The sequence below is a fragment of the Gobius niger genome, assembly GCF_951799975.1.
Source record: "Gobius niger genome assembly, chromosome: 6".
NCBI classification, from domain to species: Eukaryota; Metazoa; Chordata; class Actinopteri; order Gobiiformes; family Gobiidae; genus Gobius; species Gobius niger.
Genome location: NC_136857.1, coordinates 31,096,959 through 31,114,450, shown reverse-complemented (window position 1 = coordinate 31,114,450; position 17,492 = coordinate 31,096,959). Strand labels below are relative to the sequence as shown.

Below are 17,492 nucleotides of genomic sequence, written 5' to 3'. Positions count from 1 at the left end.
ATTTTAAAGGTACACTTTAAACATTGTTTGGTGCTCTTGAATGGACGCACTGTTCTGGTGCTAAAGGCGACCGCAGTGACTGTTCCAAAACCAAATAAACTAATATAGAGTTGTCCTGCAATGTAGATAATACAGGGCAGATGGAAAAACAGTCTGAAGTTTCCTACTGAAAACATAGTATATAATATATTTAAAGATTTGGAGGGAGTTTTTAATGTTTTTGTCGTGGCATCAAAACTGGTATAGAGAATCGAGTTTTACTTTCAGTATCGAAATCGAGTTTTGTATCGTGACAACTATGACAGAATTCAATCCTCTCTTCTTTGTTTTGTCATCATTCTTTTAACCAAGTGAAACAAACAAAAACAAGTGCGCAAAAGATTGTTTCTAGACTCTGATCATGCACGGTGCTGGTGCGCAGCCCGGGTGAGCGTGTCCCTGGTGCTTCTGTGTAGTCGTGTGCCTGTGTGGGAGGTGAGGCAGTCCGCATCCGCACGTCAGCACCACATAACTCAGTGCGTTCACTCGCATCAGCACCGCTATACCTCCTCCGTCTCCCACGGCAACCGGCACGGCGCGCACCCCCAGCCAGCCACCGGACAGGGAGCTCACATGTACAAGCGCCATTAAGCATCCAGCGCCTGCATCGGGTGACGGCTCATTCCCCAGACTCTGTGTCTTTGGTGTCATGCTGTATTTCAGGGGCTCACATTAGGCTAATCTGACTTCTTTGAAAGCTTATATCGGGTGAAAATGTTCTCGCATGGAGATTCTATCAGGAGTCGTGTTTTGCTGAGTAGTCCCGCATGTTCAGTTTGTCATTTCTCAAGAGCTCGGGGCTGGGTGTGCACGCTAACCAGAGGCTACTGTTAGCAAAACGAACTTTGTAGCATGAAGGCATCCAGATCGCACAAATCCGTAAAGAAGCAAGAAATTCAGCGGGCAATGAACAGGCTCTTGGAGCAGGGCTGGGTATCGCTCATTGTTTTCCCCCAATACCGATACCTGAACGATACTCTTTCTGATACCTATGCTAAAATATTTGCCATCTAGAACCAGAAAACAGAACTATAATGTTATATGCCAATAAATAAAAGGCCATTTATTTCAAATTTGTATCATATATATGAGCTGAAGCAACCAAGTCACTAACTTTGATGCTGTCCCTGGACCGACAGGCTTCAAAACTAATACACACAACATCCAAAAGTGATCAGGAAGTTGAAACAAAGCTGAACTGTCTTCTTCTACGAGTCAAAGCGGATCAGAGATGGTGCGATTGCTGCACATGGGCTCATTTGTGCCTAATGCAATAAACATGCCGAACAAGCGCTAGTGGAGTACGCAGCACAACTGTTTTTAATTGTTCTTATTATTAACTTATTGTCTTTGATGCTGTCTGCCGTGTCTGTTGTGACCATGTGTGATTTTGTGACTGTGATGGTGAACCAAAGACAACACAGTTAAATCTATCTAATCTATCTGTCTGTTTATCTATTGCAGTGTAAACAGAGCCAATGAATTTAAACTCGCGGCACAATTAGATCAGTGGTTTCCAAAGTGGGGGTCGGGACCCATCAGGGGTTGCGAGGCCTTGGGTGGGGGTCCCCGGGTGATATCAAGATGTAATGAAAAGAAAATTGCAACTGTTTTTAGTATATTTTTTTAGTGTATAACAGCATATAATTTGTGAAAACAATTCAAATGCTTAAAACAAGCTGTTTAAATACATATTAACTTGATATTAAAATGTTTTTTCTTCACTTAAAGTGGCTAGATGCAAGTTAGTCACTGTATGGTCACTACTGCCACCTCAGGTCATACGTGTAACTGCACCTTCTATATTAAAGGGGGGGGTATTATGCAAAATCGACTTTTTCAAGCTTTACATCATGTTATTATGTCATTCCCTCATTAAAAACATGCCTGAAGTGTTGCCTTGGCACAATCACGTATTTTTGAGTAATCTGTAAAAACTCATTTTAGGGATAGGTTTGCCTGAGTCCTCCTAGGAACGCCCCACCTCCTGGAGACGCCTCCGAGCTTTCGTCACCAGCCGAGTAACCAACCACTGCTCCTCAGCAGAACCCCCTCCCCACTGATGCCACAGACAGCGTGTGGAGGGGGCGTGTCGGAAAGAGTCAGAGGTTCTTAAAGAGACAGAGGCCTATTTCAAGACATTCACTACAGCCATTTTGAGAGAGCAATTTTATACAAGGCAGTTATTCTAATTTACTGCATTTACAGACCAACAGAAGGTTGCATCATCATTGTAGTGTAATATAGACTGGTGCTATGTGATTGAAAACAGCATAATACCCCCTCTTTAAGCTCGTGCATGACGGCAATTCGGACCCGAACTAACACCTTTTTGAGTGACAGTGCAGGATTTTAGAGGCAGTTGTGGTGAACAAGTCTGAGCTCATTCTACACATTAGGACATGGCCGGAACATGTAGGGGGATGAAAATACTTGTTGTTTGGAGTCCCAGCCAAAAAAGTTTGGAAACCCCTGTATTAGATGATGCATAAATGATTTCCAAATGCAGAGATGTTGCTGTGGGCTCTTGGTCAGATGAGAAAGTCCTGGCCCTCGACAAGAGCAGAAAAGGGCAAAAAGAAATGCTGCTCCTCGATGTTATTTAAGTTCAAACTGCTTGGACAAACTTCCACTACAATGGGTTCTTCACTGGTTTTAAGCTTCATTTAAACTGCCACACCTTCCCTTGTGCAGAAGAGAATGAGGCCAAGTGTTTGAGAAATTAGAACTAAAGAGGGGGGCTGGGACAAGGGCATTGGGAGTGGGGGCTGCTTTGTACTTCTTGTCTCTAAGTTTACGTCCAGACTGAGGACAAAGTGACCCAGTTCGGATTTACTTAGTCCCTGTCTGGTCGGTTTCCGCTGGACTCAACAGATGCACGTTTCTCTGTACAGACGTCGCTGTCCCACAAAAAGCCACAGCCCAAATAACCAGGCTCGTGTCCCAAACTTTTTTAAAGTTTAAAGGTATTCTGTTTTCTGTTTCCGTCTGTGCCCCATTTGCTTCTTGTATCACATAAACGTGTGTCTTTCATTTCCATCCTGAGTAGAGATATTGTTACATGTTGTAGTACTGCATAATTCTACTTCAGTATTCAAAATGGCCGCCGGAACTATGTGTTATGTCATAGGAAACACATGTATAGGCTACACACAGTATTGCACCACGTAACAAAGTTTTTTTGTGGCAAATATTTAAAAAGTTTAATATTTCTATCAAAAAAAGATTAAAGTTATTCTTTAAACTGACGTGTGTTCAGTCAAATTAAAGCTCTGCCTTGCGGCTCCTCTCGGAAGAGTGGCCGTGTTTAGAGACGCCCTGCGCAGACAGTCTGCTCAGCCCGTCTGCGCAGCCTGTCCTGGGACTTTCCTGGTGTTCGAAGCCACACTGAATGTGGCAGAGCTGGGTGCATATTGAATCTTTCTAGGCAATTTTTGATTAATTCAGCCTACGCTTCGCTTTGTCCCTCCATAATATTTCAGCGGGGAGAGAATGAATCGCACTCAAGGCCATGTTATAGGCACGAGAGAGAGATAAAGTTCCTCACCTGTCTGAGATCTCATCTCCACGCACACATCTTCATGTTTGGATTTGGAGCTGTTGTTGCATCTTTCTCACGTCTGGGTTTTTGGGCCCACTCACTTGTATTAAAACACTTGTGTGGCGCTCTGTCTACATGTAGGTGCATTGTTATTGATGTAATTCTTGTCAATGTCCGAAATGTTAGGATCCAGCCGGCCAAAGTCTAGCTGTTGTTTTGCTGTTGTTCATACTGTTAGCAGCATGCTAATTCAAAGCTAAGTCGCCTCGAGTTTACAATGTCACACAACATGGTACAATAAGCCCCTGTCACCAGTGTTAGCTGTATCACGATCACGAAGCTACTGTATGTGTTGAACAACCTTATACTGTACAAGACATGCCGTCCTGTTGGCTCAGTGGTTAGATTAGAGAACATCATTCTGTCAAAAGCACAATGTAGCTGTATGGAAACAAAATCAAACCCCACTTCTTGTGTTTGAAATTGCAAAATACTGAAATTCAGAAAAAGCTCATGAGGCGAACTGTAATTAAAGTGATTTGACAGACACACGCTTCATACAAAATTAGCCCGAGAAGAGAGGTTTAGAGCCAAGGAAACCAGTGCTGCCAACAGCGCCCTCTGGCGGTAGGACGGATGAAACAGGTCTATGCTACAGAGTTAGGAGTGCTTGTGATGGGAGAGTTGCTCAGGTCGAGGTGAACTACATAAGTCATATTTGGTGGTGTGTATCAGCTGAAGGGCCCCTATCTGAGGGAGGAGCCCTGCTGAGACTGAGCTTATGCTTGTGGGTTAACTTGAGAGGCCCCTTAGTGGGAGACCTCCGAGAAAAGTGATGTATAAGCTGAGGGCCCCCTGTCTGTAGTGTAGGGGGCCCCTCCTTTGGGTCGCAGCGCTCGGAGTGAACCTGCGCCTGCGAGTGCGTGCGGAGGCGGGCTCTTACGGCGTGCGGCAGTTGGTGGGCCGTTGCCAGCAGAGACGGATGCAGCAGAGAGGAGGGTTGCCATGGCGACGCGGCGCTGAAGTGAATGATGGTTGGGTGCCGTGCGGTGCCCGCCAGCTGAGACAGAGAGAGCTGCGGAGAAAGCACATCATCAGTCAACAATATTAGTCTTTTAACGGGAAAACAATGCACTGCTGAAGCACTGGAGCAGCGCAATGAGGACAGATTAGCCACTTCAGGTCGCCACGGCGACACACGCACCACCATGGTTCGGGAGAGAGTCACAGACATCAGGACGAGTGTGGGCTGATATTCACCTGCTGCTACAATGCGGGAGGAGATAGTTAAACTTATCAATGTCATCAATCTCTCCACATTAGGGCATCTGCAGCATCTGTACAAATAATGGGTGTATGTTTGGCTACGTTTACCCGGGGACCACAAATCTGATGATGATCTCAATCAACAACACCAGGAGGACCAAAGTGCTTCACAGAAAGATACAAACAATTTAAAAACACCAAATGATTACAACCTAGACACAATTCCGTGTGCTCTAAGTTTTAAAAGCAAGTTTGAAAAGATGAGTCTTTAATCTGGATTTTAAATGGGACAGGTCTGTGAGAACATGCAGACTGAGGGGCAGCAGTTCCACAGTTTAGGCGTGGCAACCACAAAGGAACGATCGCCCCACTGTTTGTACTGGGATCTGGGCACGTCCAGAACCCTTTGATTGGCAGACCAGAGAGCTCTGCTGGGGCGATGTACGGTCAATAACTCAGTTAAATATAACGGAGCGAGACCATGAAGAGCTTTAAAAACAAGCATTAACATTTTAAAATCAATCCGAAAAGAAGACTGGCTGCTTCATTCTGCACCAGCTGTAACCGGTGGAGTGCCGACTGTGGGAGGCCAGAGTAGAGAGCGCTGCAATAGTCCAACCGAGAACTGATAAATGCGTGGGTCGCCTTCTCGAGGTCCTGGCGTGAGAGAAAGGGCTTCACTTTGGTCAAAAGGCGCAGCTGGAAAAAGCTGGCCTTGACCACAGCATTTATCTGTTGTTTGAAGTTCAGTTCTCGGTCAAAGATGACTCCCAAGTTCCTGACGGCATCACAGACTGGACCCACGACCCTGGACTGAATCTGAGGAACATCCTTGGAGACAAAAATAATGAATTCCGATTTTGTTTCATTGAGGTGGAGAAAATTCTGCGCGAGCCATTGTTTATTGTCCGAAAGGCAGCTATGGAGGGAGTCAAGAGCAGAGGCAGTGTTAGGGAGCACTGGTAAATAGACCTGGACATCGTCAGCATAGATACAGACGGCATCTCGTCATAGAAGGGGGCGTGGCTTCGCCAAGGGGGAACATAGAATCTTTAGAGAAACTGGAATTTAAACTTATTTACCACACAAAAATAAAGTTTAAATCGGGTCCATATGGATGTTTATTCACAGCAGATTGTTCAGTAGAAGTAAAAAAAAATGGCAGTTGTAGCTAGCACTAGCTAACAGTTAGCACTAGTCCGATGCTAACATGTAGCATCATGTTAGCATTCTCCGTTATTTATGTATTTATGGGCTGTTGAACCAATTTGCTCCTCTCCATGTCTTTGTATCTTTATTTAGTAGAAAACTATATTCATAATTCAGCATTTGTTTAAGTAGTTTTTGAATAAGAAGAAAGTTTTAATTTTTCTCCAAATTGTTTTCCCCTTAACTGTTTTCAAACATGACCATATATAGGTGATTCCAGAGATGCCGTCTGTATAAAGATGGAATGATAAATTATGTCTGGCAATGACGGACCTAAGCGGCAGCATGTAAAGAGAGAACAGGGCCGGGCCAAGGATGGAACCCTGTGGCACCCCAGATGACAGCGGGGCAGAGGATGATCTGATTTCGAAAATGTGATCTGGCAAGATGTGGAAAACTTTGACTTATACCGTCATATTGTGAACCACCCAACTCCACATCCAAGTGAATAACAAAGACACCCCCAAGTAACACTGTCAGGTTGCTTTAAAGATGAAAGCTTCCTCCACATGAAACATACAGAGAACTGACATGATATTACTCTCTCACTGAAGGGACGGCGTGCTTTGCCTTTGTGCTTGTGTCACCGTTTCAACACTCGCAGGTGACACATTCACAGAAACATGGAGATGAAAATGCAGAGATGTATTTGAGAGATGAGAGAGAAGAAGAGGGAGGTGTGACAGACTGTGTGGGGGAGTCCAGAGGAAACACTGATGCTCCGACAAATAAGAACATCTGCCCTGTGCGCAGAGAAGGAAAGCGCAGACTGTCGCCGCATCCTTGGGCAAGACACGTCACCCACTTGCCTGTGTGGACATTGAAAACAGACCAGAATGAGCCGCAATGGTAGTATCGCGAAACTGACGGCACTTTGATTAGTCGACATGGAAAGATTGTGAAAACACAGCCCACAGTAAGCTCGGAAAAAAACAGTTTGTTGTTTGGTTTTTAACTCCCTCTAGGTGAAAGATGCAAAAACAATGGAGACGAACATAATGAAAGCCAGCTTTGGCGGACGACACTGTTATACCCTGTCGTTCGCGTGGAGCAGATGAAGCACACTTTTAGCCAAATAGCTTGCTTTGTGATAAAAGCGGACAAATTTGGAATAAATGTTGCCAAGGACTTTCAGAAAATCCTCTTCAATATGAGCGCTATGTTCTGGGTTTACAGTACTGATACCTGTACAATACTTTTGTGATACCTATATGTATATTACCTATTGCTATATGTTTACATACACTTCATATAAACACACATTTGCATTTTTTCTCACTGTCTGACATGAAACCAGAATTAACTTTTATTTTTCTTAGGTCAATTAGAATTTTAAAAAATATTTCTATTTGTTAAATTCCAGAAGAATAAAACATAGAATTTTTTACAAATCTTTTTTTATTACTTTTAACAAAGTCAGAAGTTTACATGGACTAACTGCCCAGATGATGATGTCATGACCTTGAAAGCACAAGTCTGGTTCATCCTTGGGTGCAATTTCAAGACACTTGAAGGTTCAGGTTCATTGGTTCAAACTGATGTAAATGTCCAGTCGTCACACAGATGAGAAAGAAGGCGGGTTCTGTGTCCCAGAGATGAACGTGCTGTGTCTGAAACGTGAAGATAAACCCAAGAACAAATGCAGAAGGCCTGGTGAAGATGCTGAACCTGGTAAGAGTTTGTCATTATCCAGAGTGAAACAAGTCCTGTACTGACATGGACTGAGAGGGAACTCTGCCAGGAAGAAGCTCTGACTCCAAAAGAAACATCAAAAAGACAGTGTGGAGTTTTCAAATGAAAAGGAATAGAGTTAAAAAAAAAAAAAAAAAAAAATGAGACATTTCCTGTGGTCTGACTGGAAAATAATAAATATATAATAATTTTGGCCGTAATAACAATGGTTACATTTGGAGGAAAAAGCCTGAAAACACACCATCCCAACTGTGAAATACGGGGGGCAGCATCATGCTGTGGGGTTGCTGTTGGAGGGACTGGTGCACTTCACAAAATAGATGACATCATGAAGAAAGAACATTATGTGGAAATATTGAAGCAAAATCTCAAGACATCAGCAGGAAGTTAAAGCTTGGGCACAGATGGGTTTTCCAAATGGACAATGACCCAAAGCAAACTGCCAAACTGGTTACAAAGTGGCTTAAGGAAAACAAAGTTAATGTTTTGAAGTGGTCATCACACAGTCCTGATCTCAATCCAGGTGAAAATGTATGAGCAGAGCTGAAAAGGCATAGGCACGCAAGGTGGCCTACAAATGTGTCTCAGTTACACCAGCACTGTTTGGACGAATGGATCAAAACTACTGCCAACTATTGTGAGGATACAAATGTGTCTTTTTATGAAGTGTATGTAAACATATGGTTCTCACTGTGAGTGTTTTTTTTTTTACTTTTCAACTCATCATTTTATATAGAGTTGATCTCGACTCATAATGTTTTGGCCTGAGGACCCAACAAGTCCTTGATCAATGAGATCTTGGAAAGAGGATGATTTCTACTGACCGTATCTTCATCTTGACTTATTTTGTTGCATAGCTTTAGTTTGTCATTTCTTTCATTTTGCACAATTGCGCCAAAGCCAATTCCTAGTTTGTGAATGTAGCGTTCACTGACAATGGCCTTTTAGACTCTGAGGAGATCATTCACACTCACAGTTTCCCACAGGATGATGAAATTTAGAACAACTGGTCTTTTCAATTTCATTTTCCGTTTCAACTTTAATCATCCCAGAAGCAAATAAAGGTAAAACAATGACCCTGGAAGCTTTGGTCACATTAATTTTCTGGTGGCTAATTGGCTTCTCTGAAATAGTAGGTCACGGAGAGCATTCAAATGATGCCTAATCTACTCCGCTATATTCATTATTCAGTAATGCCATTTTGATCTCAAACTAGACTTGCTTTGGAGTTGGAGCAGCAGTTCGCCTGGCACAGAAATACGTGGGTTTGTGCATCTGCCAAACGGACCTGGCCTCTGCCTCTCTGAAAAGGGCACGTTCATCCTCAGCCTCCCTGACCGTGACCGCACAACACGGCTAACACATGCTAACGCCGAGCGCACAAATGACAGAGAAATACCAACCGTGTTCTCAGCTTTGAGCCGTGGTCAAAACATCTGCCCCGGCAAACATGGAGCTCTAAAACCGCACTTCACAGTGCTTTGATTTGATCTTGTTCTTGGACTTGTTGTACTTGTGAATGTACTTGAGTAAATGACAGAAGCAGAGACAAGCAACACCCCTCCCCCGCCTCACAGTCGACCCCCAACACCCCCCCACCTGACTTAGGACAAGAGAAACACGTGCAGGGATCGCAAATTAAAGCCTAATTTTTAGTCGAGCAGCCAGCCCAGCCAAACACACTGTAGCTCCGTCCTCAAGGCAAATTTGTTCGCCCTTCCTCGCTGCTCCTCTGCGTTCACAGTGTGTAGTATTTTCATAAAAAGTGACACCACAGAAGCACTAAAACACAGGAGTAATATATTTCTCAAAAATGACTTGGTTGAGGGAGACTTCACATGTTTATTGGCCGTTTTCTCGTGTTGCGTATGGATCAATAAATCTCAGCCCTTGCACTTGATGTGAGGTGACTTATTGAAGGACGTGCACGTCTGCAACACGGCTGATGGCTGCCAGGTTTGTTCAGCGCTTCAGTGTGGATTTCATAATATAAATTACCTTGAGCGCAAATGCAAATGGTGGCGCGGTAGTACAGTGGTTAGCGCTCGTGTTTCACAGCTAGAAGGTCCCGGGTTTGATTACCACCTAAACGGGGCCTTTCTGTGGAGTTTGCATGTTCTCCCCGTGTCCGCATTGGTTTTCTCCGGGTACTCCAGTTTCCATCCATCCATCCATCCATCCATCCATCCATCCATCCATCCATCCATCCATCCATTTGCTTCTGCTTTATCTGGGGCCAGGTCACGGGGGCAGCAGTCTCAGCAGAGATGCCCAGACTTCCTGATCCACGGACACAGCCTCCAGCTGTTCTGGGGGGACTCTGAGGCCCCAGGCCAGCTCAGAGACCCACCAGAGTTTCCTGGGTCTTGCACGAGGCCTCGTCCCAATAGGACGTGCCGGGAACACCTCCATAGGGGGGTGGCCAGGAGGCATCCGCAACAGATGCCCTAGCCACCTAAGCTGGCTCCTTTCGACCTGAAGGATCTCCTCTCGGGTAACTGAGCACCTCACCTGATCTCGAAGGGTGCGACCAGCCACCCTGCACTGTGGTTTCCCCTACCACTCAAAACCATGTACAATACGCCAGGATGAAAGAGAGTGTGCATGGGAGATGACAGATGGAAATTAGCCCAAGGCTACAGTCCGGTGTTGCATGTTTACATGCATGAGACCCATGTATGTTCATTAAGTCTTCATGGGGCAGAGTCATCATGCCGTTACAAACTGTTGCAACCTGTTTCCACGTGCAACTATTAATGGCTCAAATTATTACGCACGGCCACAAATATTGTCCCGCACTGTGGGGCGCTGTGGGCCATTGGGAATAGTCGTGTCCTTTCAGGATTCTGTTCAGACATTGAGGCCGTGCTGTTTTGGGGATTTAGCTCTTGAGTGCCAACAATCCAGAGCATTTTTCATGATATTTGTAGCACCACAGCGTATTCTATGTTACAGCTATGGACACATGCTATAGCTCATTTGAACGGTGAGACTGGTTTCTAAAAAATCTAAGCTAAACCGTTGCAAGTTCTGATCAAAATCACGGGAGATAACGGGGGGTTTATGAAACACTCTCCTTTCTGATTAACTCCTCTCTCGAACTCTCTCCTCTATGGACGGACACTAACATTATGAGAAGAGGCAAATGCCTCTATCTCCGTTTCAAGTCAATTTTCAACGACAACACTGTGTGTTATCGATTGCTTTTTATCTTTGTTTATATATTTAAACAGCTTGGTTCTCGGATTGAAAACTTTAACAGGGGAAGCCGCTCTGCTTTGTCAAACGCGAGAGAGAAGTGTCAGCTTTACCACCACCTTGGAAAAGAAAAGAAACGCAAAATATACAAATCAAATGTCCAGATCGTGACTTTTCACAATTGTTCCTCCTTATTGGTTTGTATAACTCCATGATGCTGGTCAATTCTTTAACTTACAGCTATGCCTGATTATCGAAGCGGGTTTAGCATGTGTCTCCTTAACATGCAGCAGAGTCAAACACACAGATCTGAGCGAGGGCGGTTTTGGACGGGGCTCACACATATATGCACGGCGCATTCGGAGTGGCCGGCTTTCACACGGGCTCAGCAACGCTCTGGACAACCATCAACGGAGCAAAAGCTGTTTAAAGCAGCAGACAACATGCTAACGAACGCCCCTGCATGTTTCTCTGCAGCCCTCTCCCCGGGGGACGCGCTACTAAAGAAGACTGTTTATCCGAGCGCAGAGGAGTGAGCGGAGGACGCACACTGTGGCGTTTGAATATTCACTACATCACATTTCATTTGCTGGAGCTGCTAAACACCCCTTCTATCCCTTATACTGTATGTGTGTGTGATAACAACCAAGGGAGCACTATTCTTCACAATATCACAGCTGTGCACTGTAGAATGTAAACTCTTGTTTCAACTATTGTTTCAACTAATTACGAGTTTACATTGAAGTCGATTTGAAGTTGTTGATTTGATTTTGAAATCATCACATTAATCAAACTGGCATACAGGATATAGACATACGGAAACAGTTTTTAACAGCATGAATTGTATTGCCACATTAAATATAATCCTAATTAGTGATTTAAACATGGAAGTAGGCTACAGCGTTAATATTTATGGACACATGCTCCTCCACGCCGCGGGCCCGAGTGCCCCCTTTGCCCTGGTCCGTGTTCTGGCCAACACCATAGCTTTCTTCGGTCTGGACGGGTTCGTAAAATCCCGGTTTGAGTGGCGTGCATAGGGTCTGCTGTCAACAGCAGGAAAGCTCTGCTCAGGCTCCCCGTTAGAGAAATGTTTGTGCCTTTATGCCGCAAAACCCATGGGTGCAGGAACCATATGCTTACATATACTTTATTAACACTATATTACTTTTTCAGATCAATTAGAATTTGAAAAAATATTTCTATTTGCTAAACGCCAGAAGAATGAGCGATAGAATTTTCTACACGGTTTTATATAACTTTTTACAAAACATTGCCTTTAAACAGTATAACTTGGGTCAAATGTTTTGGATTTCCTTCCACAAGCTTCTCACAATAGTGATCGGGAGTTTTGGTCCATTCCTCCAAACAGAACTGGTGTAACTTACTGAGACACATTTGTAGACCATCTTGCGTGCCTATGCCTTTTCAGCTCTGCCCACACATTTTCAAGTGGATTGAGATCAGGACTTTGTGATGACCACTTCAAAACACTGATTTATTTTCTTTAAGCCACTTTGCAACCAGTATTGGCAGCATGCTTTGGGTCATTGTCCATGTATGTCCAATAAATCCACAGGGTTCTTTTTTCATGATGTCATCTATTTAGTGAAGTGCACCAGTCCCTCCTGCAGCAAAACAACCCCACAGCATGATGCTGCCCCCCCCTTTTATAGACTTTATGTCTCTTATTCTTCTGGCATTTAGCAAATAGACATATTTTTTCAAATTGACCAAAAAGTAAAAGTGAATTCTGGTTTCATGTCAGACAGTGAGAAAAAAATTGTCTTTTAGTGCTTGTAAACATCTGGTTCCCACAGTATCATCAGCTGCTCGGGCGTATGGCAGGATCGGAGGGGTACGCACAGGTTCATTAATACCACGCGCCCTCCAGTGTAAATCGCAAATACACTGACTACATACATTGACTTAAAAAGACCATTTGGATCATTTTCTATTACTGAATTCGTTTTTGAATCAGGAATGTCTCACTGAGGAACTCTTTCTTCATGGTCCTGGTCTCAGTGGGGCCTTTTCCATTTTTTTGTGGTTTTACGGGAAACCGGAGCACCCAGACACAAGGAGAATATGCACTCTACATGGAACCAAGGACCTTCTTAATGTGAGGCAGGAGCAGCAACCACTGGACCACTGTGTGTACAATTCTGCATCTTCAGATCGAATGATTAAACTGATATTCAACCACACTGCCGCTGTGTCCTTGGGCACGACTTTGCAGCATGAATGTGGAGTCTGAGTGGGTGACTGGTGACCTGTTATTTATATCTCACTCACAAAAACACTTTCACGATAAGCCACTTACCCCTGGGCCTTGGGGAGAGTCCGGGGGAGACACCGGCCTGGGACCTGCCAAAGCAAACGCAGCATTTTAGACCAAGAGAACTCCCTCACAGGCCAGGGCAGGTCGTCTGCGCTCAGTCCTTTAAATCAGACATAATGGTGAGGAACAAGCAGAAGAAGTTGTAAGAAGTAAAAAGATACATAATTATAATGAGGACCATTTTGCATAATCTGTATGTTTACTTAAATGGGATAGAGCACATTAATGACCTGGCCTGAGTCACACACTTTTCATGTTAAGTAAGACCTCGAAAATGAATAAGGTCTAAAACTGTGGATGACCCTGAGAGCCACCGAAAGAAGCCCAAGTTACAGCACACTGATGGAGATCAAGCCAAGACAAAGTTCTTATACATGTGTTTCCAATGATGTCACGTGTAGTTTGAAGGCGGACATTTTGAAGGCTGAAGTTTAAGTATCTCTACTCAGGATTGTCTGCAGCATTTTGTCTGTAATCGTAATCATTGCACAAAAGGTTAAGTGTAAAAAGACGTCATGTCAACAGAGCCTCAGTCTGAGTCAGTGTTTAAGCTGCTCCAGACGTTAGCATTTAGCCTTTAAGTGCTGTCAATAACTCTCCAGGCACTTTATAAGGATCACATCCTAAGTTTTCAGTTTTCTGTAAAAAGCCCTATGCTTGACTTCTTTTTCTTTTTGTAGGGTAACATTCTTTTTAATATGCAACGAAAAGGGTTAAACCCTTCTTGTCAGATTTTGACTCCGACGAACGACCATGACCAAAATCTGATGAAATAGGTCAAAATGAGGTATAGCACTTTTAAGTATCAGCTCTGCTATTCCAGACTGGATAGACTCAAACAGACAAAAGCAGCGATCAGGAAGATTCATTGAAATGTATATTAGTTTTGGCGATCAGACCCCGGTGGTAGACATCGATGTATGTCAGTATGGATGAACAGCTTGGAGTTAGGGATGTCTTCCCCCGGAGCCTGGACACTGGTGGTGGTATAGGAGGCCCGTGAAGATGCAGCTGGTAGAAGCCGTGGACGGAAGAGGCGGAGACGGGGCGGAGGTGGGTCGCAGCACAGCTGGGAAGCGAACGAACCATGATTGCTGGGGCTTAAAAGCGGGACCGAGGGCGATGATTGGCTGCTATGGAGGTGCGGCTCTTACACTGATGGCTGAGGTGGAGGTGTGGCCCTCACGGAAGCGATCAATAGCTGGAGGTAGGTAATGCTGAAATTAGTCTCCCAGGTTGAATTAACGCCTTCATTTTTGGGATGTAGCATATTGACTTCAGTCAGTTAATGGCAGCTATAACAAAAAAAATATGCGACTAAAAAAAAAGAGTACAAATTCCACATTGCACTATTTATAACAGTAAGTGCTTCTTGTTGTCGGCAAATGTTAAACCTGACCACTCACGACAATATTACCACACGGTTAGTCCTATTGCCTTGGCAAACCTATCAGCTGCTGCCTTTCAATTTTTCATCTTGGTGATGTTTCATTTGGAAAACGTCTAAATTGTTAAAATTTGAGAGAAGACAAATGTTCGTATTGCTCCAAACTACGAAAATAGAAGATTTTCTATCATGGAGACGAGATATTTCATTGTTCATGGAGGAAATGATATGGTAAATAATCGTAGCTATTGATGTTTGCCAATTCCGACTGCTATAAAATGCAGCCCTCCCTCGTGCCGCGATCGATGGCGAGGAAACACGAGGTTTCATCCCGGTGGCTGCCACTTGGATTTGCATTCGGCGGCGCCTCCAGGCAAAAGGAGAAAACAAATACAGTAACAGCAAGCGGCAAATATTTACAGTGAAATGTGCCCAACTTCACAGAGAGGAGTGGAAAGGAGCATTTTTCCACGGTTTAATTAAGTCTCTTTTGTTGCCTCACAGCAGGAGATTCTGATGCTAAAGGCAACAGTGCAACCTTTGTAGTACATCCCCAAATAGGGCTGAACGAGTGCCCGAAAATGTGCCAGTATCGGGGCTCTTTTTCATTCATTCTGTGATTGTAATATTCACTTTTGTGTTCTTTAGCCATAAGCAACAAATACTGCAATAACTACTGACCTGTTCTTTATGTTGTTATGCACACAGCCCACATACCGGTGTTCTTCTGCTGAGATATAGATGTGTTTATATCTTACACTGTATAATGATTTCTTTTGCAGCTGTTGCTGTATCACATTTCCAAAATAAATGTCTGGCAACCAATAAGCCTGCCCATTGTGTAAGTGTGTATAGCTGCTCATAATATTGATTCCGGGTTAAAAATGATAGAGAAAGGCAGGGTATGTAACATGCACACTGAGCTAAAGCTGTACTACGGAAGTAAAGTCAAGCTGAGGTGCCTTAACCCCTTAACCCCCGGTCGAACCGATTCCAGTTTATGTTTATTGGTTTATTTGGTCGGGACAGTGCATGTTAATGAACACACATGGGTCTCATGCATGTAAACAAACCACACCGGACTGTAGCCTTGGGCTAATTTCCATCCGTTGTCCCCCATGCGCACTCTCAAACACACTCTCATTCATCATGGCCTATTGTACATGTTTTTAGTGGTAGGGGAAACCGGAGTACCCAGAGGAAACCTACACAGACACGGGGAGAACATGCAAACTCCACACAGAAAGGCCCCGTCCCTGGTGGGAATCGAACCCAGGACCTTCTAGCTGTGAAGCACAAGCGCTAACCGCTGTACTACTGTGCAGGAATCGGTTCGACTGGGGGTTAAGGGGTTAATCTATTTGGGCATAATGTCTGCTGTTTTTTTTATGTTGTTTTATTTATTTCATTATAGGATATTAACCAACAGTGCAATTGTATAATATGCCAGAATTAGCCAGGATGCTAGTTTTAGCCATAAGATAAGGCAATCCAAAAACCAGACACTCTGTGACTTATGAACCCCCGTCTCCCACTCTGTGGCTTTAAATGGTAAAATAGTAAATGGTCTCAACTTATATAGCACTTTTCCACCTACATTAGGCCCTCAAAGCTCTTTACAGAAAGGATCCATTCATACACCAATGTACGCAGACACTGGGGGCAATGTGGGTGAAGTGTCTTGCCCAAGGACACAACGATAGTGTGTACTTTCAGGAAGTGGGATTCGAACCCCCGACCATTCAATTACTAGACGACCCGCTCTACCATCTGCGCCACTGTCGCCCCTTTAAGAAGTGATGATACTAAGGATGCTGGTATAATCAATCACCTTAGGCTGGACGTACCTTGGATCAACAACACTTAAATGCAGGGAGTAACTCCAAGGGAGTTAAAAGTGCCCAAAAGTTATCAGTACAATCTTAACCATAAACTCTAAACCAAGGGAAACGCGGCGTGATATGTCTTTTGTTAAAGCTAAGTCCTTTTTCTCATTTTATTTCATGAATAACTTTCCAGTGTCTTTTTACTTAATTGAAAAGGAGCACAAAGATAAATCCTATAAAGGTGCCCCTTTCTCCGAAACACAAGAACAGGATGGTCTGACTCACAATATGCCAAAAATATACAAATCTGACTTTCTCTGATCTGATCTCAACTGCTCCATGAGGGTATAGAAAAAAAAAATAGGTAGCACTTTATTTCACACTACCCTTGATACACTATACCTAAAACAAGTTATTCCATTTTTGTGTACTACATAAGTACAAATTATCACAGATTGTTACAGAGCACTAGCCTGGCTAAAGCCAGACTAAAATCACAAGTGATATTTAGTCTGGGGACCACCAATTCATTTTCTCGTAGGAGAGGTGTGGTTTACGATCGTCCATAGCCGTTTATTGGGCGCTACGAATGTCTATCATACGTCTGCACGAGGCCACAGCCAATCGTATCATCGTATCTGATGACGTATGACGTACCCGCTGTAAACTTTCGAGCTAAACTATTTGGAACACGGCCTAAAGCTTGATCGAAAAATAGCGTCGTGTCTGCTGCTGTCATGTTGGATCCGTAAATAAACTTTTTTTTTTTAATCCGTAAATAAACTACAAGCTTCCGTACATCAAATAGCTCGTCATCGTCTTGCCGCCCCTCCTCGTTCTGTGATTGGTTCCCAAATCCATGCGAAAATTTCGGCCATGGTCCCCAGGCTGCTGTGCAGTTCGAAATGATTCGAGCGCACACAGCAGTCTGGCGTTAGCCAGGTTAACAGAGCACATTACATTGTACTAAATTTAGTTAGGTACAATGTATCA

General features: G+C 43.9%; 1 protein-coding gene across 1 annotated transcript in view; it reads right to left on the bottom strand.

Annotated features, from left to right (window-relative positions):
- Positions 1-17,492, bottom strand: part of nphp4 (nephronophthisis 4) — a gene marked incomplete at its 3' end in the record, with an annotated part of 350,376 nt that overhangs the window by 174,907 nt on the left and 157,977 nt on the right. The window contains exons 11-12 of the mRNA XM_079557985.1: positions 13,269-13,312; positions 4,524-4,655 (exon numbers count right to left, since the gene is read on the bottom strand). Coding sequence (XP_079414111.1) covers positions 4,524-4,655; positions 13,269-13,312 — 176 coding nt within the window. The remainder of the gene's footprint in view (positions 1-4,523; positions 4,656-13,268; positions 13,313-17,492) is intronic.